General features: G+C 36.5%; 1 protein-coding gene across 1 annotated transcript in view; it reads right to left on the reverse strand.

The window, feature by feature from the left end:
- Positions 1–23,565, reverse strand: part of NKAIN3 (sodium/potassium transporting ATPase interacting 3) — a gene marked incomplete at both ends in the record, with an annotated part of 672,646 nt that overhangs the window by 157,612 nt on the left and 491,469 nt on the right. The window contains one exon of the mRNA XM_080695337.1: positions 19,350–19,547. Within this exon, the coding sequence (XP_080551463.1) occupies positions 19,350–19,547 (198 nt within the window). The remainder of the gene's footprint in view (positions 1–19,349; positions 19,548–23,565) is intronic.

Below are 23,565 nucleotides of genomic sequence, written 5' to 3' on the forward strand. Positions count from 1 at the left end.
CCATGCCTTTTCAGAGGCCTCCAAGAGGCTGTCCTAGAGAGGGAAAAAATCTTCCCTAACCAAAGGGTCAATCAGATGATATTGGGAGAATATTACTGCTTACCTGAGAATGCTCCAATATAACCAAATGGCCCCTACAAGACCCAGACAGTGGAATGTGAGACTACTATACCCTCTACCAGTAGGAAGCAGCTATAAGAAGAATGACCTTCACCCTTATTCCCACCCCAATGGGCCAATTATTTAAAAAGGCTGGAATATTGGCATAAGTGCAGCCATTTATGACTCTTCAACTATGTCAACTTCTCAGAAATCAGGTGACCATGACTAAGTACAAAACAGTTTTGTAAATGTCAACCCCCACTCCTAATGAACTTTTCTGTTTGTTTCTCACCCTGGGGCCCTATGAGACCTATATCACCAAAGGACTGGGCTACTGCTCTCTTGTCTTGCTTGAGGCAGCCCATCAGGTCTGCCTGACATTAAACTCTTCCTTCCTGATCATGGTGTTTGTGTGATATGTCCTGACTGCCCACCTTTTTTTATCTACTTTCCCCTTTTTGTACTAAGTCTTCAAAATCCAGCACGTGTTTACTATCAGGACGTCTCAGTTTGGACCTGCACATCCTCTCTGCCCTATAGCAATGCTAGCCAGAGGCTGTCACATTGGATGGCACAGTGGTTCATGGTCCTCCCGCCCCCATCCTGCAAAGATCAGGCTAGAAGACACTGAAGGTCATTTTCAGTGAAAAACCCTGGGGTTTCAAGTAAGTATAAAGTAAACACTCAGAAATTAGGAGATTAGTCACAAAAAGTGAAAAGTTGGATGTTCACCCTAATAACCAGAAGCTAGGGAGAAACAAGACATAGGAGGGACTCCAAACAAAGGAGGAGAAACCTTCGGTGAGTGACTAAGGCAAGCCTACTGAGGGAGAAGGAAGGGGCAGGGAGGGAGACGCGTTAATGGACATGATGTACATAAGTAAACTTATCAGTCAATCCCAAGCTGAGTACAGGAAGGAGGGGAGGAGGAGGGAATAGGGTGGGACCCCGGGGAGGCTCAATGAGTGCTGTGTGCATGTATGCCTCTATCACCCTGAACTGCATCAAGATGTAGGATTACAGCACATCAATCAACCAATCAATTAATAAATGAATAGAAATTAGGAGGCTTGTTTAGGCACTTCAAATATTTTGATGAAGTCATTCTAGAAAGAGAAACTCTCCTAGCTGATTTAAGCACACAAGAGAATTTACTGGTGCCTGGGATGGAGGAGCCCACCTGTAGAGCTGATCTGGGCCTGGCTGGACCCCCTGCCTGCCTCTGTCTCTCTGAGCCTCCTTGTCACAGCTCTGCTTTTGACTCCAGGAGGTGCTTTCTGCAGGGTGGCCTCAGCATCTACCCTGGCATGCCACTTAGCTCAGTAGTCTTCTAGGGCAGAATTTATGTTTCTGAGCCAAGTCTCAGATACCTGCTTAAGTCACATGACTATCTCTAAATCAAGGTTCAAGAGAGGGAATATGCTGATTGGTAGCTCCTGTGTTCCTTCTGGGAGGTGAAAGCTCATGGAGTCACACTCATCTTAACAGAGCTCACCTTCACAACGCAGAGGGAAAAAGCAAATGAGTAAATGTGAAGCTCTTTAAAAAACAATGGAGCTGATTTTTGAAGAGCAAAAGTGGAGGTATGGAAGCTAGTAGGTAAAGACAACAGGTTGCTGTTGCTCCATCTGGAGCACACACCAGCGATCCAATCCCTGCTCTCTATTCCCTTAGCCACCTGTGACTGACCTTAAGCACAGTGGGCAGTTAATGACCACTGCAATTTTTGGCCTGAGGGATTTCTCTGACCCCAGTGAAGCCCTCTTGGTTGCCAGGCAAGACATACTGGAATGCCAGGGATTTAACATACCTAGGAAGCTCTCAACCAAACAGGGATAGGATTTGGTGAACAAATACTCTGGATTCTCTGTCCCTCAGTGGAGAGTTTCGGCTGTGGAGAGCACACTCAGAACTGAAGAGGAAAAGCCCCGGGGTGTGTGGCTTTGACTAATAGCAATAACTTGCTTAACAACCCACCCTTTGCTGTTCTTCAGTTTTTTGCCTCTGGAGATCCTGGCCTACAGCACAGATCTGCTCCTAGGTCCTTGTTTCAGCAGCTGGCTTAAGAAAACAGAAACTAGGACACCACTCGCCCATGAATTTCAAAGAGATTTGAAAGGTCATTTGCATCTCATTGGAAACCAATTCTGCACCTAGGCTAATCCTTAAGAGAGGATCTCTTATTGGGAGGTTTGAATCTCCCTTCTGCTAGTTGTTAGCTGTGTGACCTTGAGTAAGCCAGTAGAGCATTTTCTTGCCTCATTCACCTTGTTTGTGAGATGAGACAAATATTAAAACTGTTAGAAAGGTTAAATAAGTTAATATGTATAAAGTGCTTAGGACAATGCCTGCATCTGATAGGTGTCAGATAATTTTTTTCTCTTTTCTTCTATATAATTTTGCTTACCAGAAATCGTCTGTGTATAACTGTGTCAACATGTTTTATATCTGCTTTATTGAGTTATTGAATCTACCTGGTTTAGTGCAAGGCCCAAGTAAATGTTCAATCAATATTTGTTGCTGATAACTACTGTAGCAATAAAGCAAACAATGAAGGTTCAGGTCTTCATTGCAAAGCAGCATTGAAACATTTCAGAAATAAATACTGTGGCCGGAGAATGAAATTTTAATCACATTTTCCAAGAATATTTTTAAATGGTTCTAAAGTAATATTTGTTGAATTCTGATACTAATTCTATAGAAACAAGTTTTATACTAGAATTGAATATAAAATATTCAGTTTAATATAATAGATAAAAGTATTTTACTTAGTGGTCTATATATATTGGCAGTTTTTATTTGGTACATATTTATATGAATGTGGTTTAAAGCTTACTTTTACACAGTTAAATCTAACAGAATCTCACTCGCAGCATCAAGATGCATTTTAAAACAAATGTAATTAACTTATATAAAAGGCATTGCACTTTTATTAACTCATTCCTTCTTACAGCTTAGCGCCTATACAGATGCCAATTCTGACTCCATTGTCGGGAAAAAAAATCAAAACTAAATTTACTATATCTACTCAAGGCAAGAAAAAATAAAATGCAAGTACACATCTAGATAAGTGGTAGGTGAATTCTGATACAATAGACAATTTCTATCCATCAGTCGCAACATTTGACAGTGAAACAGGTACTGGTAGGTTGAGGAGAGGTTCTGGGACGAGAGCCTGAAATTTGTATTCTCATGTTCTGGGTTCTCTATTTTTAAATTTTTATCTACTTATTTATTTTAAGAATTTTATTGGTGCAATATAGTTGTACATCATAGTGAGATTCAAAGTGAAAAAATGCACATGTACACACAACATCTCTTGGTGTGGGTCCCTTTAACCCTGTCCCACCCACTAACTCACTGTTTCCCCCATATATACTAGTATGGTTGTCAGTGATATTTTCATATATGAATCATTTGCTTTTATGCACTACCTGAACCCAACATAATTTTATGTTCCAATGTAAACACAAAATATCTTCCAAAACCTCACCCGAAAGAATTATATTGTAGTTTAGATTTTCATTCAGATGATTAATTCTATGAATGGGGATAGTTTGTAAAGAGTTGTTTGCTAGTCATATATGTTGGACACAGATATCTCATAATTTGAAAATTTTGACATACATGAAATCATCAAATAGACAAAATTTACAAACTGGTCTTAAATTCTAAAATCTTTCCAAAAAAGTATTAAAGGATAAGCATATATATATATATATATATATATATATATATATATATATATTTTTTTTTTTGCATCTTTTAACAAAGTATCCTCAATAAGCATAACCATGACCATGTTGTAGTGATTAGAACCTAGTAAGATGTCCCTTCCCTATTTACTGACTATTGGACCTTAAACAAAATACTTGTTTTATGTCTTAGTTTTCCCACATATATATAAAAATAAAGCCGGTTTTACATTAGTCTCAAGGTTATGCATGGTAGCACTTCAAAGGAAGTTGCCAGCATATAGAATATGTTCAGTAAACAATAGCTATGATTCTTATTATGAGCCCTGGTTTTAAAGCCACTTAGAGCTGATCCTCACAGCACAGTTCTGTTTATTTAGATTAGTTTAGCTCATTAATTAAAAGCTGTTGTGTATCTTGAGATTTTAATTTGTTCCTGTTTCACTGTCTGCAGGACTTTCTGATTATCTTTGCTACTAAGTAATAATTATGCATTGCAAATATTTTCTTGAATTTTATATAAATCAATTTTAAATGAAAGTTATTTACACTAATAAATTTCTTGTTAGCAATTTTACTTTTTGTCAAATGTGAACAGCTGATACTGCATTAATTGCTTTAAGCCATTATGAAATGACAATCAATTTTGATCTACTGGAATGGCAATATTTTCCAATATGAGAAAGCATACATTCAATTTCTTTTTGCGGCTTCTTTTAGGCTGAGTGTATAAGTTTCTTGATATATCTAGAAAAATTTCTTTAATTATTTAAGCTATTCTGTTTTCTTTTTAATTTTTATTTATTTATTTTTGTAGTACTGTGGATTGAACCAAGGGTCATTCTATCCTGACCTACACCCTCAGCCCTTTTTACTTTACTTTTTAAAACAGGGTCTTACTAGGTTGTTGAGAGTCTTACTAAGTTTGTGAGATTGTGAGATTGGTCTTAAATTTGTGATCCTCCTTTCTTAGCCTCCTAAGTACTGGTGTGTGCCACTAGGTCTGGCTCGCTTTCTTTCCCTTTCTTTCTTTCTTTCTTTCTTTCTTTCTTTCTTTCTTTCTTTCTTTCTTACAAGAAGAGAGCAAAGCTACCAGTAGAGAAAATTCCTAGACTTTCTCATCTCAGTAACTATCAGCATCATCTATCTGGATCACTCAAATGCAAAAGCTAAGCTCCATCCTTCTTTCTTTTTGTTTTAACCTGCCACTTGTCCTCAAGACCCTTCTGTCTTGTAGACTATTGTAAAAACATACTATTTGTTTTATTTTTTCTATTTTTTTTCTTCAATCCAGTTTTTGAGCAGTTCCATTTACTTTCCTGAATACAGATGCTGCTAGTATCTTGGTTGAAACACAGTAATATTGTTTCTGTGTCTTAAACTCAAGTTCTGTGTCATGCCTGCTTAATATCTACCTGCTTCTCTCATTTAATCCTTAACCACTCTTTCTCTTATTTTCCAAGTTCTAGCCATGTGAGACTTTGTTTCTTCTGGAATATTCGTAGCCTCACTTTTTAAATGATTTCATTCCTATCAGCTCAAGTGCCACCTCCTAAGAGAAGTCTTCCTGGACGACTCTGATAAGTATTGACTAACTGAGTTTGATCATTTATAAACAAAGTCTTCTTTGGGGAGATTAGAGAAAGTCAAGAGCCAAAATTTTCCTTTTCCACAACTTTATTTTATTTTATTTTATTTTATTTTTTATTGGTGCACTGTATTCATACATCATAGTGGGATACAAACTTTTGTAGACATACATGCACACATAGCCCAGTCAGCCCCCACCCGATCCCCACCTCATTCTCTCCCTATCCCTCCCTCCCATGCTTGGCTTAGTGGTTGACATCTAGTATTATAGCAATTTATCCAAAATTAAAAATGATAATCTCACATAATAGTTTCATTTGTCTGATACCAAGCTTTTGATGACTTAAAGATAACATTTCAATATTTCTTTTTACTTTCTTTCTTACCAGAGAATATTTTTTTCTATTTTTTTAGGTGAAACTATCATATATTTATATATTTATTTTTCAGAAAAAAAAATCTATCCTAATATGGAATATGGACTCTAGATACCCAAAACGATCTTGAAAAAGAACAAAGCTAGAAGATATATATTTTCTGATTTCAAACCATATAAAGCTACAATAATTGAAACAGTGTAGTACTATTCTAAAGGCAGATATATAAACCATTGGAGTTAAATAAAAGCCTAGAGCTAAATTCTTCCCTATATTGTCAAGTTATTTTTGACAAGGTTTCCACGAACATTTGATGGTAGAAATAATAATATTTTAACTAAATATTGTTGAAACATAATAATTACATGGAAAAGAATAAAGTTGGACCCTTACCTAATCCCATATACAAATATTAACTCAAAATAGATAAAAGACCTAAATATAAATCTTAAGACTATAAACTTTTAGGAGAAAATCTGGGTCATAAAACCTCACAACATTGAAATTGGCAGTGATGTCTTGGATAAGATTTCAATGGCACAGGCAACAGAAGAGTATACAAACTCCCTAAAAATTAAAAAAAATATTGTATATCCAAAGACAATGTAAACAGAGTTAAAAGTTACTGATAGAATGGGATAAAATATTTCCAAATGCTATATCTGAAGGTATATTAATATTCCAACTAGAAATCCTAAAAATTAGCAACAATAAAAGCAAACAATACCATTTAGAGATAGGTAAAAGACTAACATAAGTAATGAATCTCCACAGATATCCAATCTTAGTTGTCTGTTGGATGGAAAATCTTGTTTCTCTGGTTCTGGTGTGTGTTACCTATTTCTTCTTTGTAGTTAATCTCTTTGAGTATTTTCTCTAGCGCTGGTTTTGAAGATATAAATTCTTTCAGTTTCTGTTTGTCATGGAAGCTTCTTATTTCCCCATCGTATTTGATAGAAAGTTTTGCTGGGTAGGAAATTTTTGGCTGGAAGTTGTTTTCTTTCAGAGTTTGGAATATGTTACTCCAAGCCCTTCTGGCTCTCATGACTTGGTTTGGGAAGTCTGGAGTGATTCTAATTGGTTTGCCTATGAATGTCACTTGGCCCTTTGTTTTTGTTGCCTTTAAGATTCTCTGCTTGGCTTCCACATTAGTCATTTTGACAATTATGTGGCGTGGGGATCCTCTTCTCTGATCTTGTCTAAAGGGAGTTCTATAAGTTTCCTGGACCTGTGTATCAACGTCATGCTCTATGTTTGGAAAATTTTCTGCTATTACTTCCTTGAAGAGATTGTTGATCCCTTTGGTTTCACTTTCTTTTCCCTCCTCTATTCCAATTATTCTTAGGTTAGCTCTCTTAAAATGGGCCCATATTTCTTCAATGTCAGATTCCTGCTGTCGGATTTTTTTTTTCTAAGTTAGAAACTATGCGTTCATTTTTGGAGTCATCATCTTCTAAGAGCGAGATTCTATTCTCCATGTGGTCTAATCGGTTGTTTGTGCTTCGAATTGAGGCCTTTACTTCATTAATTGCATCCTTTATCTCTTTTTGGCTCTCTCTGAGTTCTTTTCGAAGCACCTCTATTATTTCTACAGTTATTTTCCTGATTTGATCTTCTAGAAATCTCTGATTTTCTGTTTTATCGGGTTCTGATGTTGTGGGGTTGTGGGCATTCATTGCTCCATGATTTCGGAAGTTTGTGCCTTCTCTTGGTTCTTCCCTTGGGTCACTATGACTTAAGGTGTTCTGGATCTCGAGTCAGTAGTATCTCAGACCCCACTACTCCTTTACTGGGTTGTATCACAGAGTCTCCGACCCAGAGAGTCGATAGAGGCTGCTTTAGACTGTGGGGGGTGCCAGGTTGCACGTTCTCCTATGGTGTGATATCTCTGCCACCGCCCCTCCCCCACTGGGTCAAGTCCCAGGGAGTACAGTACTGGGATTTCTCCTCTGTGGCCCGCAATTTGACTCACTGTTCTTGACTATGCAGATGTAGCTGTACTGGATTCAGTGAATTCTCTGCTGCTGCTGCCGGTGGCAATATGGCGCCGCTGCTACACCCTTGGCCTTGAGGCTGGCGTATTTCTTCTTGGTTTTGATTTCCACTCTGAATCCCTGCAGCGTGTGCTGAGCTCAGCCACTGGGAGCTTTAGATTTTACCTGCGGCAAGAAATCTTGCCTGGCTGTTCTGCAGCGGCTCACCTCGGCTTGCTGTAGCCGTCCAGTGAACTCGTCGCTGCCGCCGGCAGTATGGCGCTGCTGCCACGTCCTCAGGCGTGAAGCCCGTGTATCTCCTCTGTGGCTCTGAGGTCTGTTCTCAGTCCGCTTTCTCTCTGGAGCCTGGTGATTTTTTTTGTTTCTCTGGTGATGGTGTTTTCTGGCTATGAAAGGCGCTGATTTTGTGGTAATGGAGATTGGTTGTTAGCAGGGCTCTTAAGCCCCGCTTTTCTCAGTCGCCATCTTCCGGAAGTCCTTTCCACAACTTTATTACTAGTGAATTAGGAGAATTTCAGTATAAACTCAGCCTCACACAGAGAAATCTTTTTTAGTAAACATCATACGACCAGTTATAAATCTCGTCCCATAAGCTCTATGAGGTCCCAGCCCTCTGTCCTTTCTGGCAATCTGAAAAGGATAGTCTAGCAGCAAGATGCAACCATACTTCAAGTCAGAGTCAGGAAACCAATCCTCATGGATCTGGAGATGGTCAGAACCTGTACTAGGAACTCTGCAACTAGCAGGAGAGGCCCGGTGCACCAGTTTCAGGATATGCACACACACACCCTGAGTCCTTCTGTCCAAGCAGTTTTATTTCTTTCAATGTGACCTCCGAGTCTCTACAAGTAACTTGTTTAGTTTTGTACACCTATGCATAAATGTCTCATATGCTGGTACTTACATAGTATACATTGAGAGTCTGTTCTGTCCTAGGCAAGGTACTAAGGTAATTTGAGTAGAAAAAGACAAAATTTAAAAAATCAAAACACTGTATTCCAGAATAAGCCTATTTGGAAAAAAAGGAAAAATGAAGGAAGAGAGCATAGTAGGTTGTATTAGATATAAATTGCTAACTGATCTCTCACTGTGCCCTGTTGATCTGTCCACCCTCTACCTTCTCTGCCGGGTTCCCAGCCTTCAGTGCTTCCCAGCATGGCCAAAGTCCTTGGTTGCCAAGGACCTTTCTTTTATCCTTCTTCTCAACTAAAATGAAACTTTTATTATTTTTATCATGTGATAGATTAAATAAAATGACTCACACTTACTTAATGGACTTCTATCCATTATTTCTCTCTTTCTGTAACACATCATGATTTTGTCACCTGGTTCCAAATCTGAGTAGTGTGTTCGAGAGATTCTTTTTCATCACTATTTTTTATCTAATTAGTGACAGTTCTCCTGATTTGACCTCTGCTGTGTGTGTCTCTTTGCTCCATTTCTCTCATGCTATTGTGTCTTTAGCCTTCCAAACCTCTTACCTGCAGGGCTGTTCTCTGAGGACCACTATGTCTTCTGGTCTCAAGAGTACTACTGCTACCTAATTCAGCTCTGCAGGCACCTTCCTAACTGGTCCCTGATGAAGAACATGTTACTAGTCTCTACGTAAACACTATTCAAATTTAAAAAGTTTCAATACTTTTGAGTAACTTTCTATGTTTAGATTTCTAGAACAATTTATTCCCCAAGAGTTCTATATAATTGAATTATGTAGTATGATGTTATATTAAATTCATTTTCACAAAAGTGAACATATAAAAACTAAAAATACAGATAACAATCTTGAAACTTTAGTCAAAAGCCTGTTATTTTGTTTTCCATCCTATATGTAGTCTGGGGATGTGTCTGATTACTTGGCCAAGAGAACGCAATTAAAAAAAAAATCTCATGTCATCATTGTTTGACATGTGGGAAAATTGATAGGACTCATCACATCTTTACCAACAACATGAGGGTGCTATAGTTTAAGAATCCCTTTGAGAATCACAGGGGGCCATATTTTAAGTGTAGAATTTTAGCAACTTTAGTAATAAACAAGCAAGAATATAAATCCATGTTCTCAAAAATTTACATTTGAAAAATTTACATTTGCATTCTTGGGAACTCTTCTGGCAAATGCTGCCTCTGATATTTCCCTTTTCTAGCAGCTCATCATGGAGATTGTACTGATGTAAAGACAGGGTAGTTCCTTACAACCTCCATGTAATTAGTTTAAAAATATATGTGCACCTAAAATGTTGAGTGAGAATGGAGTCCAGACTCATCTTGTGTTCAAATCTAAACTCACTGTCTTTGTGAAGCCGGTTCCTTCTCCCAACTGCTCTGTGACTTAGCGATTCCCTGCCCTGGTGGGAGTGCAGGCCAAGCACCACTTTGCCCTTCATCTGTCCTTGCATTTGTCTGCCAAGTCTCAGTACTGTTTTTTGTTTGTTGTTTTGTTTGTTCTGTGGATTGAACCTATGGGCATTATAATTCTGAGCTACACACCCAGCCCCATTTTTATTTTTTATTTGGAACCAGGGTCTTTCGAGGTTGCGGAGAACCTCGTTAGGTTGCTGAGGCTGGCTTCAAACCCGTGATCTCTTGTCTCAGCCTCCTAAGTCCTGAGATTTCAGACATGAACCACCATGCCCAGGTCTTAGTTATGTTCTTTATTCTTTGATTTCCATTCCCAATGATGCTTTGTAACTCCCTTAAATTTTGCCATTACTTTTCAAAGTATTTCCTTTAGAAAATTGTTTGATAATGCAAGTTTTTAATGATTAAAATACCTTAAAGTTTCATTTTGAAGTAATCAGACTTAATAGAAGATTTGTGAAAGCAGTACAAAAGATTCTTATATATCATTTATCCAGATTTCTCAAATATTAGCATCTTACACAGCTGCAGTACAATGATAAAACAGAAATGAACACTGGAACCATACTGTTCTCTAATCCACAGATCTTATACAAAGGTCCATACATTTGTTTGTCTAACCGATGCTCTGGTCTATGATCAAGTCATCTGTTCTCAGTCTCCTTTAATCTGAAGAGTTGCTCCTTTTCTCTTTATTTTCAGTGACTTTTGTTTTCAATGACAGAATTCCTTAAAAATTTCAACATGCTAAGTCACAGAGTGGACTTCCATGAAGAGGATGTGACAAGAAATAAGTCAAACTTATTTACTGACTTGACTCTCAATCCCTCTGCAGTCTTTATCAACCTTTCCTTCCAGCTTTAAGCCATTACTTCTCTCTATATATGCCCTTTGCTCAAACCAAAGTAAACTGGGCACCGTTGTCCTAATTTCTCATTTTATTTCTCTGATTATGCTGTTCCTTCTGTGTTGAATTCCTTTTCCCTTTTTCTCATTCAACAAAAAAACTCTAAGACAAAAATTAAACACCTTAACTTCTCTGAATACAACTTTCTCCTGTTGGCCCTGAAGGCACTTAGAATTAATGTTAGAACTTACATTTTTCCCCCTAAATTCCCCTAAATTTATGGCACTTTGATGACCTTGTTCATCTCCATACCAGACAAAAAGATACTATAGGTAGGACCACGTCAAATTTAATGTTGTTTAGTTTCTCCTTGTCCTATCCTCTCAACCTCTAAGCAAAGTGCTTTGTTAAAGTAGGGGCTACTGATTATGTTTTTTCTGAATAAATGAAACTTCTTGTTTTTCCTTAGAAAGAATACTAAATGTGACATGACAAAATTTTCTTTATGGAATTTATAAAAAATCTGGTCTTTTAAATGTAAATATTGTTGAAATGAATCCTGTTATTATGAAATACTACATTTTCAACTGAATAGTTATTTTAACCTAGGAGAAAAGATGAAAAGTCCGTCAACTTCTGAATGGCATTAAATTAACCTTAGTAAAATGTCAATAAAATTAAATTTCTTGCCTGTAATATCTCCATAAGCCTACAGTCACAATGTTTGTCTTGATTAATTATTAAATAGATTTCTTATTTTCTACATTAACACCTTTTGTACTAGATATGCTTTCTAATTAAGCCTTGAATTTTCTGATGAAACTGTATTTAAGTCTACTGAATGTCTCAACTCGCTTTTGCATTTAATAATCATTGTTTAGGAGATTACTTAAAAATAGTAGGGCAGTAATAATTTATGAAGAACTGCAAGCATATCTGAAGTAATCATGAGCACCAGGGTTTAGGGGAATTAATTCTGTTGTTTGGAAATGGTATGAGTTTTGTGGTTGGAGATACAAATGTCTGTGATAACTGAATAACATACAGAATAAAATCTAATCATATACGTATCATTCTGGAGAATGTTATGGTATAAAAATCATTTGATATTTAAATGTTCACATGCTTTAAGTTGTTAAAACCCATAGACGTTGCCAGGTGTGGTGGCGCACGCTTGTAATCCCCGTGCTTGGGAGGCAGAGACAGGAGGATCGCAGGTTCAAAGCCAGATGCGCTGGCTTAAGAGACCCTGTTTCCAAATAAAAAAGTATAAAAAATAGGTTTGGGAGTGTAGTCCGGAGGTAGAAGGGCTTCCAGGAACCCCAGTACCACCAAAAACAAAACAAAACAAGTAACAAAACAACAAAAAATCCATAGATGCTAATTATAGTGAGTGACAACATTAGTTTTAGGTTAATATAAAACCATACATCTACATAAGAGCTAATCATTGTTATCTGTAACCCAGATGCTTCCAGAAAATGGATATGCGATACTATATAGATAGATAGGAGGGAGATTACCTAAATTCCACTTAGGTCTTTATCAATGGGCAGATGAGGGCTGTATACATTTGAATATAGTTCTAAAATCGCTGAACATTGCACATGAGTCTATAACAGGCACAAGCATTAAAAGAAAGTGAGTGATAGAATAATCGTTCATCCATAAAAGGAACAAAGTCCTGATATGTGCACAAGGGTGAACCCTGAAAGACGATGCAAAGTGAAAGAACCAGACACAAAGAACCACACATGGCAAATTCACTGAAATATCTATTCTAGGTAAATCTGTAGACATAACATAGGTTAGTAGTAGCTCTGCATTAGAAAGTGGCATAGACTGTGATAACTAATGGGTGGGAAGTTCTTTTTGAGGTGATGAATATGTTCTAAATAGACCATAATGATGGCCACACATGTCTGTGAATATACTGAAAACTGTGGAACTGTATACCCTTACTGGGTGATAATGTGGTATCTGAATTATATTTCAATGAAATCACACAAAAATGTGTATTCATTTCAAAGACACAGTACACTGCATAGACATGAACACCCAGAAATAGATGACTGAAAGTCACAGCTTGCCAAATGGACATCAAATTCAAACAGTTTTCCTGGGTTCTTGACACAATATGTTCCCACAGTCTTCTGAATATCACCAACATGGCAATTCTTCTCCATAGCCACTAACCCTCTTAATGTTTTGATGTCTAAAGAATGATTCTTTGGGTGAGTGGAACTCTAAAATTCACTGTTGATTCAGTTTTTTGAGTACAGAACTAAATACAGAGATAAGAAATGGTGCATAGATCACAAGTGATCTAAATTTTTAACAAATCTATGCGATGAAATATTGTTCAAAATTTTGTATAGGCAGAAGTCCTCTATTTTATATAAAACAGATTCTCTGAGAGAAGGGGTTATTCTGAGAAAAATTTGGGGCAGAAGATGTAGCTATATTTTCTTTCTCATCCCAATACCTAGATATCTCAAACAAGTGCATACATACACACACATACTATATATATATATATATATATATATATATATATATATATACACACACACTGATAGATTTAGATTTTTATGAATATTAAAAGTATCCATTTTTAACAACAAAACAGTATCTGGGACATGTTTTCAAGGGTGAAAGGAAACATTCTGAATTATTCACTTTACAAATCTTTTAACTCTAACTTATATGAACCCTATTATTATTATTAATTATAATAATAATAATTATAATTATAATTATTAATTATTATCTTGGGTGGTACTGAGGTTCCTGGAAGCCCTTCTACCTCTGGGCTACACTCCCAGACCTATTTGTGTACTTTTTTATTTGGAATCAGGGTCTCTTAAGCCAGCATGGCTGGCTTCGAACCTGCGCGGTCCTCCTGTTTCCGCCTCCCAAGCGCAGGGATTACAAGCGTGTGCCACCATGTCTAGCAAACTCTTATTATTTTTAAATAATGGAACTGCCTAGTGAATCCTATCAACTCATCTTTAACAGTCTAAAAGCTTTACAGGTTTACCACTGAACTCAACAAAGGGCTTCAAGGAAACTGAGGGCTCTTTTTCCCCATGCCATGAGGCTGTTTGGCGTTGTGGTTAAGAGCATGAACTCTTGAGTCTGGTTTGAGGTCCACCTTCACATACTTACCAGATGGGTGAATCTGGTTAAATCACTATGAAGCTCAATATTTCTATCTTGGAAAGTAATATACCTCATGGATCATTTTGAAGCTTAAATGAGTTCATACTTTTAAAGCTTTTAGAGCAGCTCCAAGCAAATACTAAGCATTTGCTAACTAAGTGCAAATATTAATGAGATTTAAAAAGATTTATAAAGAAAAAAAACAACTTTCAACAGTATTTGTTATAATTTTGGAAGGATACAATCGATAGCAATTGGGGCTTTGTCAAAGGCTTAAATTTCATCATATTTTAACTTGCATTCTTATACTGGTGAGCATCTATGACTGAATTAGTAACAATGTCATCTTGTTCCCATCATTGTGAATTGATTCTATGGGTGAAAGGAGCAGATATCTGTATAGTATTCTAAAGGAAAAAATTACAACCCCCTTTTTTTTAATCTTTTGTGTGTGTGTGTGTGTGTGTGTGTGTGTGTGTGTGTGTGCGTGCGTGCGCGCACACACGCGCGCGCATTCTTAGGGTTGAACCCAGGGCCAGTCAACCTCTGAGCTACACCATCAGTCCTATTTTACTTTTTATTTTGAAACAGTGTCTCATTCAGTTGCACAGGGCCTCACTAGGTTTCTGAGGCTGGCCAAGAACCTGTGATACTCTTGTCTCAGCCTTTCAAACACTGAGATCACAAGTGTGTGGCACCAAGCCCTGCTGCTTTTCACATGGTTGCTGAGGAATGCTTACACTGGGGTTTCCTTTCTTCCAGTTTTAAGCTCTAGACTGAAATTCAGAATTGTTCAATTCACCAGCAGAGTGGTATCCAGGGTAAATTATTCAATACGTTCCTCTCATTTGGTAGAGAGCTGCTCTCCTGAAACCCCAAAGGACCTCCCTCATTCACCCCCATCATCCTGGCCATTTTGACAGTTACTCTGCTAGGCTATTCTAGACATTTCTATCTCTATACTAGTTAAAGGGCTAACTCCCATGCAGCAGGCCTTCAGAAGCTTGCCCATCTCTACAACCTCCACAGGCTGTGAAACATTGTGACCATCAATTACAGCAGTAAAGTATACATTTCAGCAATTAGGCAATACATGCAGAATAAAGGAATAAAAATTAAGATTTTAAAAAGTAAAAATTCTAATAGTAAACATATATAATGGAATAAAATAAGTTAAAATAATAAGAAACCAATATAAAATCAAGCATAACAACAGTGCATACATGTTTATCTGTGGTTTTGTTCTTGGTTTCCTTTAACCAAGATCAACTGTAAATATTAAGTAGAAAATTCTCACAATAAGAAATTCATAAATTTTTAAATTGCATGTAGTTCTGAGTATCAGTGTGATAAATTCAGGCACTGTCCTGCTCCAACCTGCCCAGATCACAAATCATCCATCATCTCCTCCCAGTGTATCCATTTGGTATATATTGCCCACCCATTAGTCAATAGCTGTCTTGGTTATCAGATTAGCTATCATAGTACAGCATAGTAACAGTGATTGTGTTAAGTAACACTGTAATGTTTGTAATCTCCAAAGCATGAGAGTAATGACCTTGACAATTCAGATATGCTGAGGAAGCTACAAAGTACTTTAAGTGAAAAGATGAAAGTTCTTAAGAAAAAAAAAATCATATGCCGAGGTCACTAAGATCTATGGTTATTGTTAATCTCTTAATGTGCCTAATTTATAAATTAAAATTTATGATAGAAATATATATGTATACATATACCTATATATACATATACATATATATATAAAATAAAGCTACATTGTAGGATTCAGTACTAGCTGTAGCTTTGGCCATCCACTGTGGCTTTTGGAATATATCCCCTAAAGTAAAAAGAGAACTACTATATTTTCTTTTATAGTTATGAAAAATTCAGAATATATTTTAATATAAAAGGCAATGTATAAAAATATTGTCCTGCAGGTGTATTACAGAAGAAAAGAGCAATGAAAAAATCTTTTTGTTTTGTGAACATTGTATAGTATAGTCAGAACTATGTACACAGCACTGGCAGCTTCAAATGAAATGTTGAGGAATTCATTTATAAGTGAAAAGTACTTTTAGGTGGCAACACATACAGTTTATTTATTTATAGTTACCTTTAGGGTATGCTTTTATGTGATGGTCCAGCTCCTTATCAAATACTTTCACCTTGCTATTCACATGGGTTTGGAGTTACTTGGGAAAATGGCTTTTTGATTCCACAGTATTCTATTACACTATAAAGATCTGGCATCATGTGTATGTGTCATTCACAAAATGGTTTAGCAATTTACTATGAGTGTTTTTTAAAGAAGGGTGATTTGTCCACATAGTAAAGATTCTAGGAAATATTTTTGATATTAAGAATATTGATTAGAACATTTAGAATATAATAGAATTATTTTATTTTTGGATTTTATTTATATTTATATTTTTTCTTGGTATGTTGTAATCATACATCATGTTGAAGTTCAGAGTGATAGAGGCATACATGCACACAGTACTTGGTGAGCCCTGCCCCAGCTCCCACCCCACTCCCTTGCCTTCCTTATGCATAACACTGTGATTGGCAGTGATAAATTTGTGTATGTCCATTGAAGTATTTCCCTCATCCAGTCCCCTCTCTGCCACCTTCCTCCCTTAAGTCACCTACATCACTCCACTAAGGTTTCTCCTCCTTTTCTTGGAGTCCCTTCTGTGTCCCAATAACTCCAATTAAAATGGCAATCATTAAAAACACAAATAATAATGAATGCTGACAAGGATATGGAGAAGTAGAAACTCTAATACATTATTGGTGGGATTCAAATGAGTGCAACCACTTTGTAAATCAGTGTGGATGGTTCTTAGAAAAATGGGAATGAACCTACCATGTGACCTAGCAATACAACTCCTGGTATCTACCCAAAGAATAGAAACCAGATTACCATAGTAACTCATGTATATCTATGTTTTTAGCTGCACAATTCATAATTGCCAAACTATGGAACCAGCCTAGGTATCCAACAACAGATGAATGGATTACAAAATTACAGAAAATTCACACAACAGAATTCTACTTAGCCATAAAAAACAAATAGAATTCTTTTATACTTTAAAATAAACCAAAAAATTTTAAAGAGAAAATTGGCTTCTATGTTTTTTAAAAGAACATATGTATTTTACTACAGAATTTTATGTCCTACTAATTTTTCCATTAATGTATATCAATCTTTCAATAAACATGGAAAAATGACAGTATATTTTATGTATACATGTAAATATGATTATAGAAACCTAGAATAATCAGATTCTCTGTTACATATCTGAAAAGGAAATTCCTTGACATTGAAGTATAATCCATTTCTTTGAATTCATTGTCAAATTTGCCTTTCTTTGAGCTAGCACACAGAAAGTAATTTTTTCTTCTGCTAATCTTTTATCTTCCTAGAAAAGTGAGATTCAATTGTGATCTAAAACACCATTTTAAAACTTGAGATGTGCAGTATGAAATCAATAATAGATTAAGCAAATAAAGTAAGATTGCCACATGAGTGACATGCCTCCTGGTACCCTCTGCAGGCCCTCTCCTATTGAGTCTAGGCATGGTCATGTGACTTGCTGTGGCCAATGGGACAGTAGCAAGCATTACTAAGAGGCTTAATACTTGCATGCTGAAAATCCTCTTAGAATCCAGACGCCTCGTTTTAAGAGAGCTGGTCAAGTTTTCTTCACTGTTATGATCAGATATAGAGTGACACCTGAAGAGCTCAAGGTTGATATAAGTGAAGTCATTAGGGCTATAATCTCATCAGTGGATAAACCCATTGAAATTGATGTAGCTTGGTGGTAACCTTGGCTGGTGGGTGCGGCTAGAGAAGGTGTGTTCCTGGGGATGTGGCCTTAGTGACTGCCCTTGTTTTTTGGAATCCCCAATGATTGTTTGCTCTCTCTGACTTCTGGCCTCCAAGATGTGAGAGCAAATCCTTGCCCCTCTCCCTCTTTCTGCTTCTGCTGCTATGTCCTGAGATCCATGGTTTCTAGCCTCATGTGGACTGAACCCCCAAATTTCCAAGGAATCATCAGCAAATAAGTTTTCCTTTAAGTTTTGTGGTCTAGTCTTTGGATTATGTCAATGAGATTGAGAGTAATACATCCACCCTATGGAGGAGAGTGGTAACCAACAGCCAGTACCAGAGGGTAAGTGGGGCTGCCTTTGACATTTCATTTCTGGTAGAGCTCCCAATCCTGTGGAGCAGGAGCACTGCCCAGCTGAGCCCTGCCAAGTCCCTGACCCACAGAGCACTAAGCAATAAATTGTTATCAAGTTATTATCATTTTAAGCTGTTATATTTTGGAGTCACTTGTTATATAACAATAGATAATGGATACAGGAAATGATAAAGACATCAAATTTTTTCTAGAAACAATTCTAAGGTATATATATTTTTCTCACACACCCTCTTACATTTCTGGTGTGTATATCATTGCGTCTACTGACTCTAACTGGTTGGACAGAAGAAATGAGATGGTTAGTTTGTGTGAAAAGTGTGGTTGATAATGGCTGTATAGTACTTTAATTCAAACTAAATAGCAGTCCCTTGGTAGATCTCAAAGGAGCACCATTCTTGATGATGTTATGAATTTTAAATTAATTCAAATCTACTCTGTGGTCAAACTGTGGGTAGGACAGTCTAATAGAAAGAAATTACCTTTAAGGAATCCCTGGTTCATAAAACTTTATGTGGTCTCATCAAGCCAATTCCTTTTTCCATTTCTCTGTATGAAATTGTATACCAGCACTGAATCCTAAGAGTCTCTGGAGAGATTTGCTTTTTCAGGAGTAGTTATTTGAAATGTTAGGTTTATTAGATGGAGTAAGCCATTGAGTGGGTCTGTATTTCCATCCTTCTTTCTCTAGAACTAATGTGCATTAAGAGAAGAATACATTAGTAGCAGAGCCTGAAGTAGCTAATAGACCCTTCTGGGGGATGGTGATATTATTCCATTGAATAGTGTGGATTGTATCTCAAGTTAGAAACCACAGCAACAAACTGGTCATAAACAAAATCTTTGGATACTAAGAAGAAAAAAGTGTAACCCATCATTATGGGTGACTAATGGTACCGTAATTGCTGCTATTTTCATGGTTGCTGTTTCCTGTGTGCTTCTGTAGCACTGTCAACAAAATATGAAATGCCAATAAAGAGGAATCCTGATCAGATAAAGACATAGAAGAAACAACTTACAGAGAGCAGTATTTGGACGGCACTGTGGATGACCTCCAGGTATTGAAAGTCTACGACGCAGCCTGTGACAGAGACGTAGGTGTAATCCTCCATCATGCCGTGGGCTGACGGAGGTAGCACTCTCCGGACACAACCAGGTCCGTGTTCCCTCCACCATGACCGATGTACAGAAATGTTGAATGTCATCAGATCTGTATCCTAAGTCAGAGGAGAAAAAAGAACAAAATCAGACAATCATATTATATGACCTCTTTGATCTTGGAAAGAATTCAGGATGGATGAAATTGCTGATATTATTTCAATTTAGAATAGAAAGGATCAAAAGATAAAGCCAAAAATCTCGGTATATATCATATTCTTGCACTATTGTGTTATAATTTTTTAATGTAGAGATACAGCTTTGAGTAATGTTAATTTTATAAGGGTAGAACACAACAAAAATCTAGAGGTAAGATCCTTCTTAATTTTTTGAAAAATTATTGGCTTTTAAAAATCTTTTTGCTTTCTTTTCTTATAGCATTGTTATTGATATCACCATCATAGGCTAAATTTTACTGAGTGATTTATTGCAAGCTAGTAATTGTTCTAAATGAATTTCACATATAATAGCTGGTTCTGGTTATACATGGGGAGTTGGTTCTAGGACCTTGTACAGATACCAAAACCTACATATGCTCAAGTTCTTTATATAAAATTGTGTAATATACATAACCTAGGTACATCCTCCTATAAACTAAAAATATCTCCAGCTTACTTCTAATACCTCATTACTTAATCTAATGTAAGTACTATGCAAATAGTTGTTACAGTGTATTATTCAAGAAGCAGTGAGAAAAAAGTCTATACATATATACATGTATGTTCAGTACAGACACAATATTTCTTATTTTAATATTTTCAATGGTCAGATGGTTGAATTTTGTGTAGGTACTGTTATCAAACAAATTTATGGTAGGATGAATAATTGTCATCCCAGAAGATATTTATGTCACAATCCCTGGAATCTGTGACTTTTGCCTTATGTGGCAATAAAAGAAGTTTCAGATTTAATAAAATCAAAGATCCTGATTTAGGAGATGATTTTGGATTATCTGCAAAAGTACTAACTACAACCCCATCCATTTTTTGTAAGAGAAAAATTAGAGGATGATTAGATACAAAGAAAAAGAGGAGAAGGCAATAGAACCATAAAGGTAGAAATTAGGTTGAATCAGTCAATAGCCAACAAACGTTGGCCACCAGAAGTAGGAAATGGAAGGGAAGGAATCTCCTCTAAAGCTCCAGAGAGAGTGTGGCTCTGGCAAAACCTTGAATTTAGCTCAATGAAACTATTTTCAAACTTCTGGCCCCCAGAACTATGAAAAGAAGAAATCTGTGTTGCTTAAGCCACCATGTTTGTGGTATATTGTTACAGCATCCATTAGATACATATGGTGAGTAGCTAAATCACAGAGACATAAATTAATTTACCCAAGGTAGCAGAGCAAGTTAATAGTAGGTCTAGGACCTGATTCTATGCAATCTATAATTTTAACTACTGTGGATCTCTCTCACATTACCTGACATCTTTCCCCTCCCCTGACCATTTCTCATGCATGGAGGGGAGCTAGGCCTTTCCTCCTCAATTATTTCTAGAAAATGCCACCACAGTGCATTGAAAAGAATGAGGAAGAAGTCACTCCTAAATTTTTTTATATCAAAAGGTCTCCAGAGTTCTTATACAGACAACAGCCCAGAACTTTTGATCCTCAAGAGATATCTTTAATATAAATAAGCATCACTACTCTGAAAATCTAAAATTCAAAATGTTCCAAATCTGAAATGTTTTGAGTGCCAGTATGGCAGTACAAGTGGAAAATTACACACCTGTCCCCATGTGATGCATTGCAGTCAAAGCACAAGGGTATTAAAAAAATATTGTATCAAATTACCTTCCATCTCTGTGTATAAGGTAATTTCATGTTTAGACTTAGGTCCCATTCCAAAGATATCTTATGTTATGCAAATATTCAAAAACTGTTTGAAATTTCAAACCCATTTGGTCCCAAACATTTTAGATGAGGGATACTCAACTTGTTCTTCTGTCAGATATGAAGGTCTAATATCACAGTATTTATATAATAAACAATAGACTGAAAAGAATAGATGAGAACTCAAGTTCTTGATGTCCAAATAAAAAGTAATGGCTACAAGGAACTCTATAAAGTGCAAGACAGGAGGGGTGATAGCACAGAGGTTCAGGCGGCACCTGGCCCAGGGCATCACACACACAGTAGGGCAGCTGTGGATACAGACACATAGTCAGCTTTTGTTGGTTTCCAAGCCTCCATTCTTTCTGAGCAAGGTCCACTGTCACTTGTGTCATGGAGCCAAGCAAGCTGAGAGGCCCAGAGGCGTCTCACTGATGACAGGCTGCTGATGCTCTTCTGTGTATTCCCAGCTTCCTCTGAGGACAGTCTCCACGCCAGTGGTGAAGGACACGCTCAGGTGACTACAATTAAGGCTGGAATGCTATAAACTTAGGTAAATCTGGGAAGAAATGGGAAACCCTTGAATTTATAGATGGTTAACACTAAAAGGGTAGAAGTCTATGAGCAGGGGTGGTGGAAAAACCCTTCCCCATACTCTGGTGTATACAATAAGTGAATCATGCAGTGAGTAATATTCCCAGGGCAAAAGAAGTATATTCTTTTAGATTTTTCTTCAGTTCAGTAATTCAAACTCCTATTATGACTCAAATTTTATTAAAAATATAATATTTTACATATATTTTGTTTGTTTTTGGTTGTTGGTTTGCTATTTAGTCACCTTCACAGTAATAGCATTTTATTGATAATAAAACATTTTACATCATTTTTGTGGGTGGTTGATTTGCTACATGTATAATTTGCAGTTACCCTCTGAAGGGAAAATATTATAGAAAAATAATTGCTTTTGCTAGTGAATTCAGATCAACACAAAGCAATTTACCTGCAGGCAAACTTCAGCGATACACACTGATCTCTCCCTTTCCTGATCATCAGATTTAATCTCCTACAGTTAATCTTGATCACTACAGAAGAACTATACATTATTTCCATCTGAATAGAATTCATTAGTTCAGGATGAATTAGCATGATCTCAAAATTCATGGCAATTTCTATTCTGTAAGCATTCCTACCTAGTGACCTTTTCTGTGATAGAATGTAAGTTCCTTTCAGTATGACTCTGACAAAAATTTATATTATGCAAATAAAACACAGGTCAATTTATGAACTAGTTGTACATATTTGTTACACTCATAAAATCTCTCAGCATAGTTCTCACTTAATCACTGGAGTTATAACTATTTATAAACTGCTCAATTCTTTGCAATGATGGTATTAAAATTTGTGAACATCAGTTTGCTATTAAATTGTATTTTAAGTTGGTGTCTGATCTCTCTCTCTCTCTCTCTCTCTCTCTCTCTCTCTCTCTCTCTCTCTCTCTTTTCTTGGCACTAGGGAATGAACCTGGGGACATAACCTCCAAGCTACACCCGAAGTTCCCTTTTATATTTTATATTTTATTTTTTGTTTTGAAAAAGAGTCTTACTACATTACTGAGGCTGTCCTAGAACCTGTGATCCTCCTGTCTCAGCCTCCTAAGTACTAGGATTACAGTATTATACCACCATACCTGGCCTTGATTTCTATTTTTTTCAGAACAGATTTAAAACAAAAATGATACAAAACATCACATAATAATCTGTTTCCTCTATAAGGCATATAAGATGAAATGCAACTCAAAAATTGCTAGAATTTTATATAAATAAAATAAAAACAGAAAATGATTGATTCTTTTGAAGCTTTTAGTAATCACATCAAGGCCTATTGTCTTGAAATATCTGGGTTAATAGTTATCCATAGATAAAGTAATATTAAAAGTAATTTTGAGCAGCTCAAATGTTATTTATTTTCCTCTTGTTGCAATTAGTATGTTATATGATGATATATCATATATGGTTAGGAAAGTTGATGTAACATGTCTTTTCTGTTGGCTCTTGAATTAAAATATAAGCAATGTTCTTTATATTTATGAAAGTATACTTGAAGGGTAGTAGAATATGCCACCCCTGAATATGCTACTATGGCATAAGGATTATTTTGAGCTGAAGGCAATCAAGAAGAAAATCCTCCCCCTATTTTCTCAAAAGCAAGATATAAATTAACAAATGAAACTCTCCCTTCCTCTCTAA

The sequence above is a fragment of the Muscardinus avellanarius genome, assembly GCF_963383645.1.
Source record: "Muscardinus avellanarius genome assembly, chromosome: 4".
NCBI lineage: Eukaryota > Metazoa > Chordata > Mammalia > Rodentia > Gliridae > Muscardinus > Muscardinus avellanarius.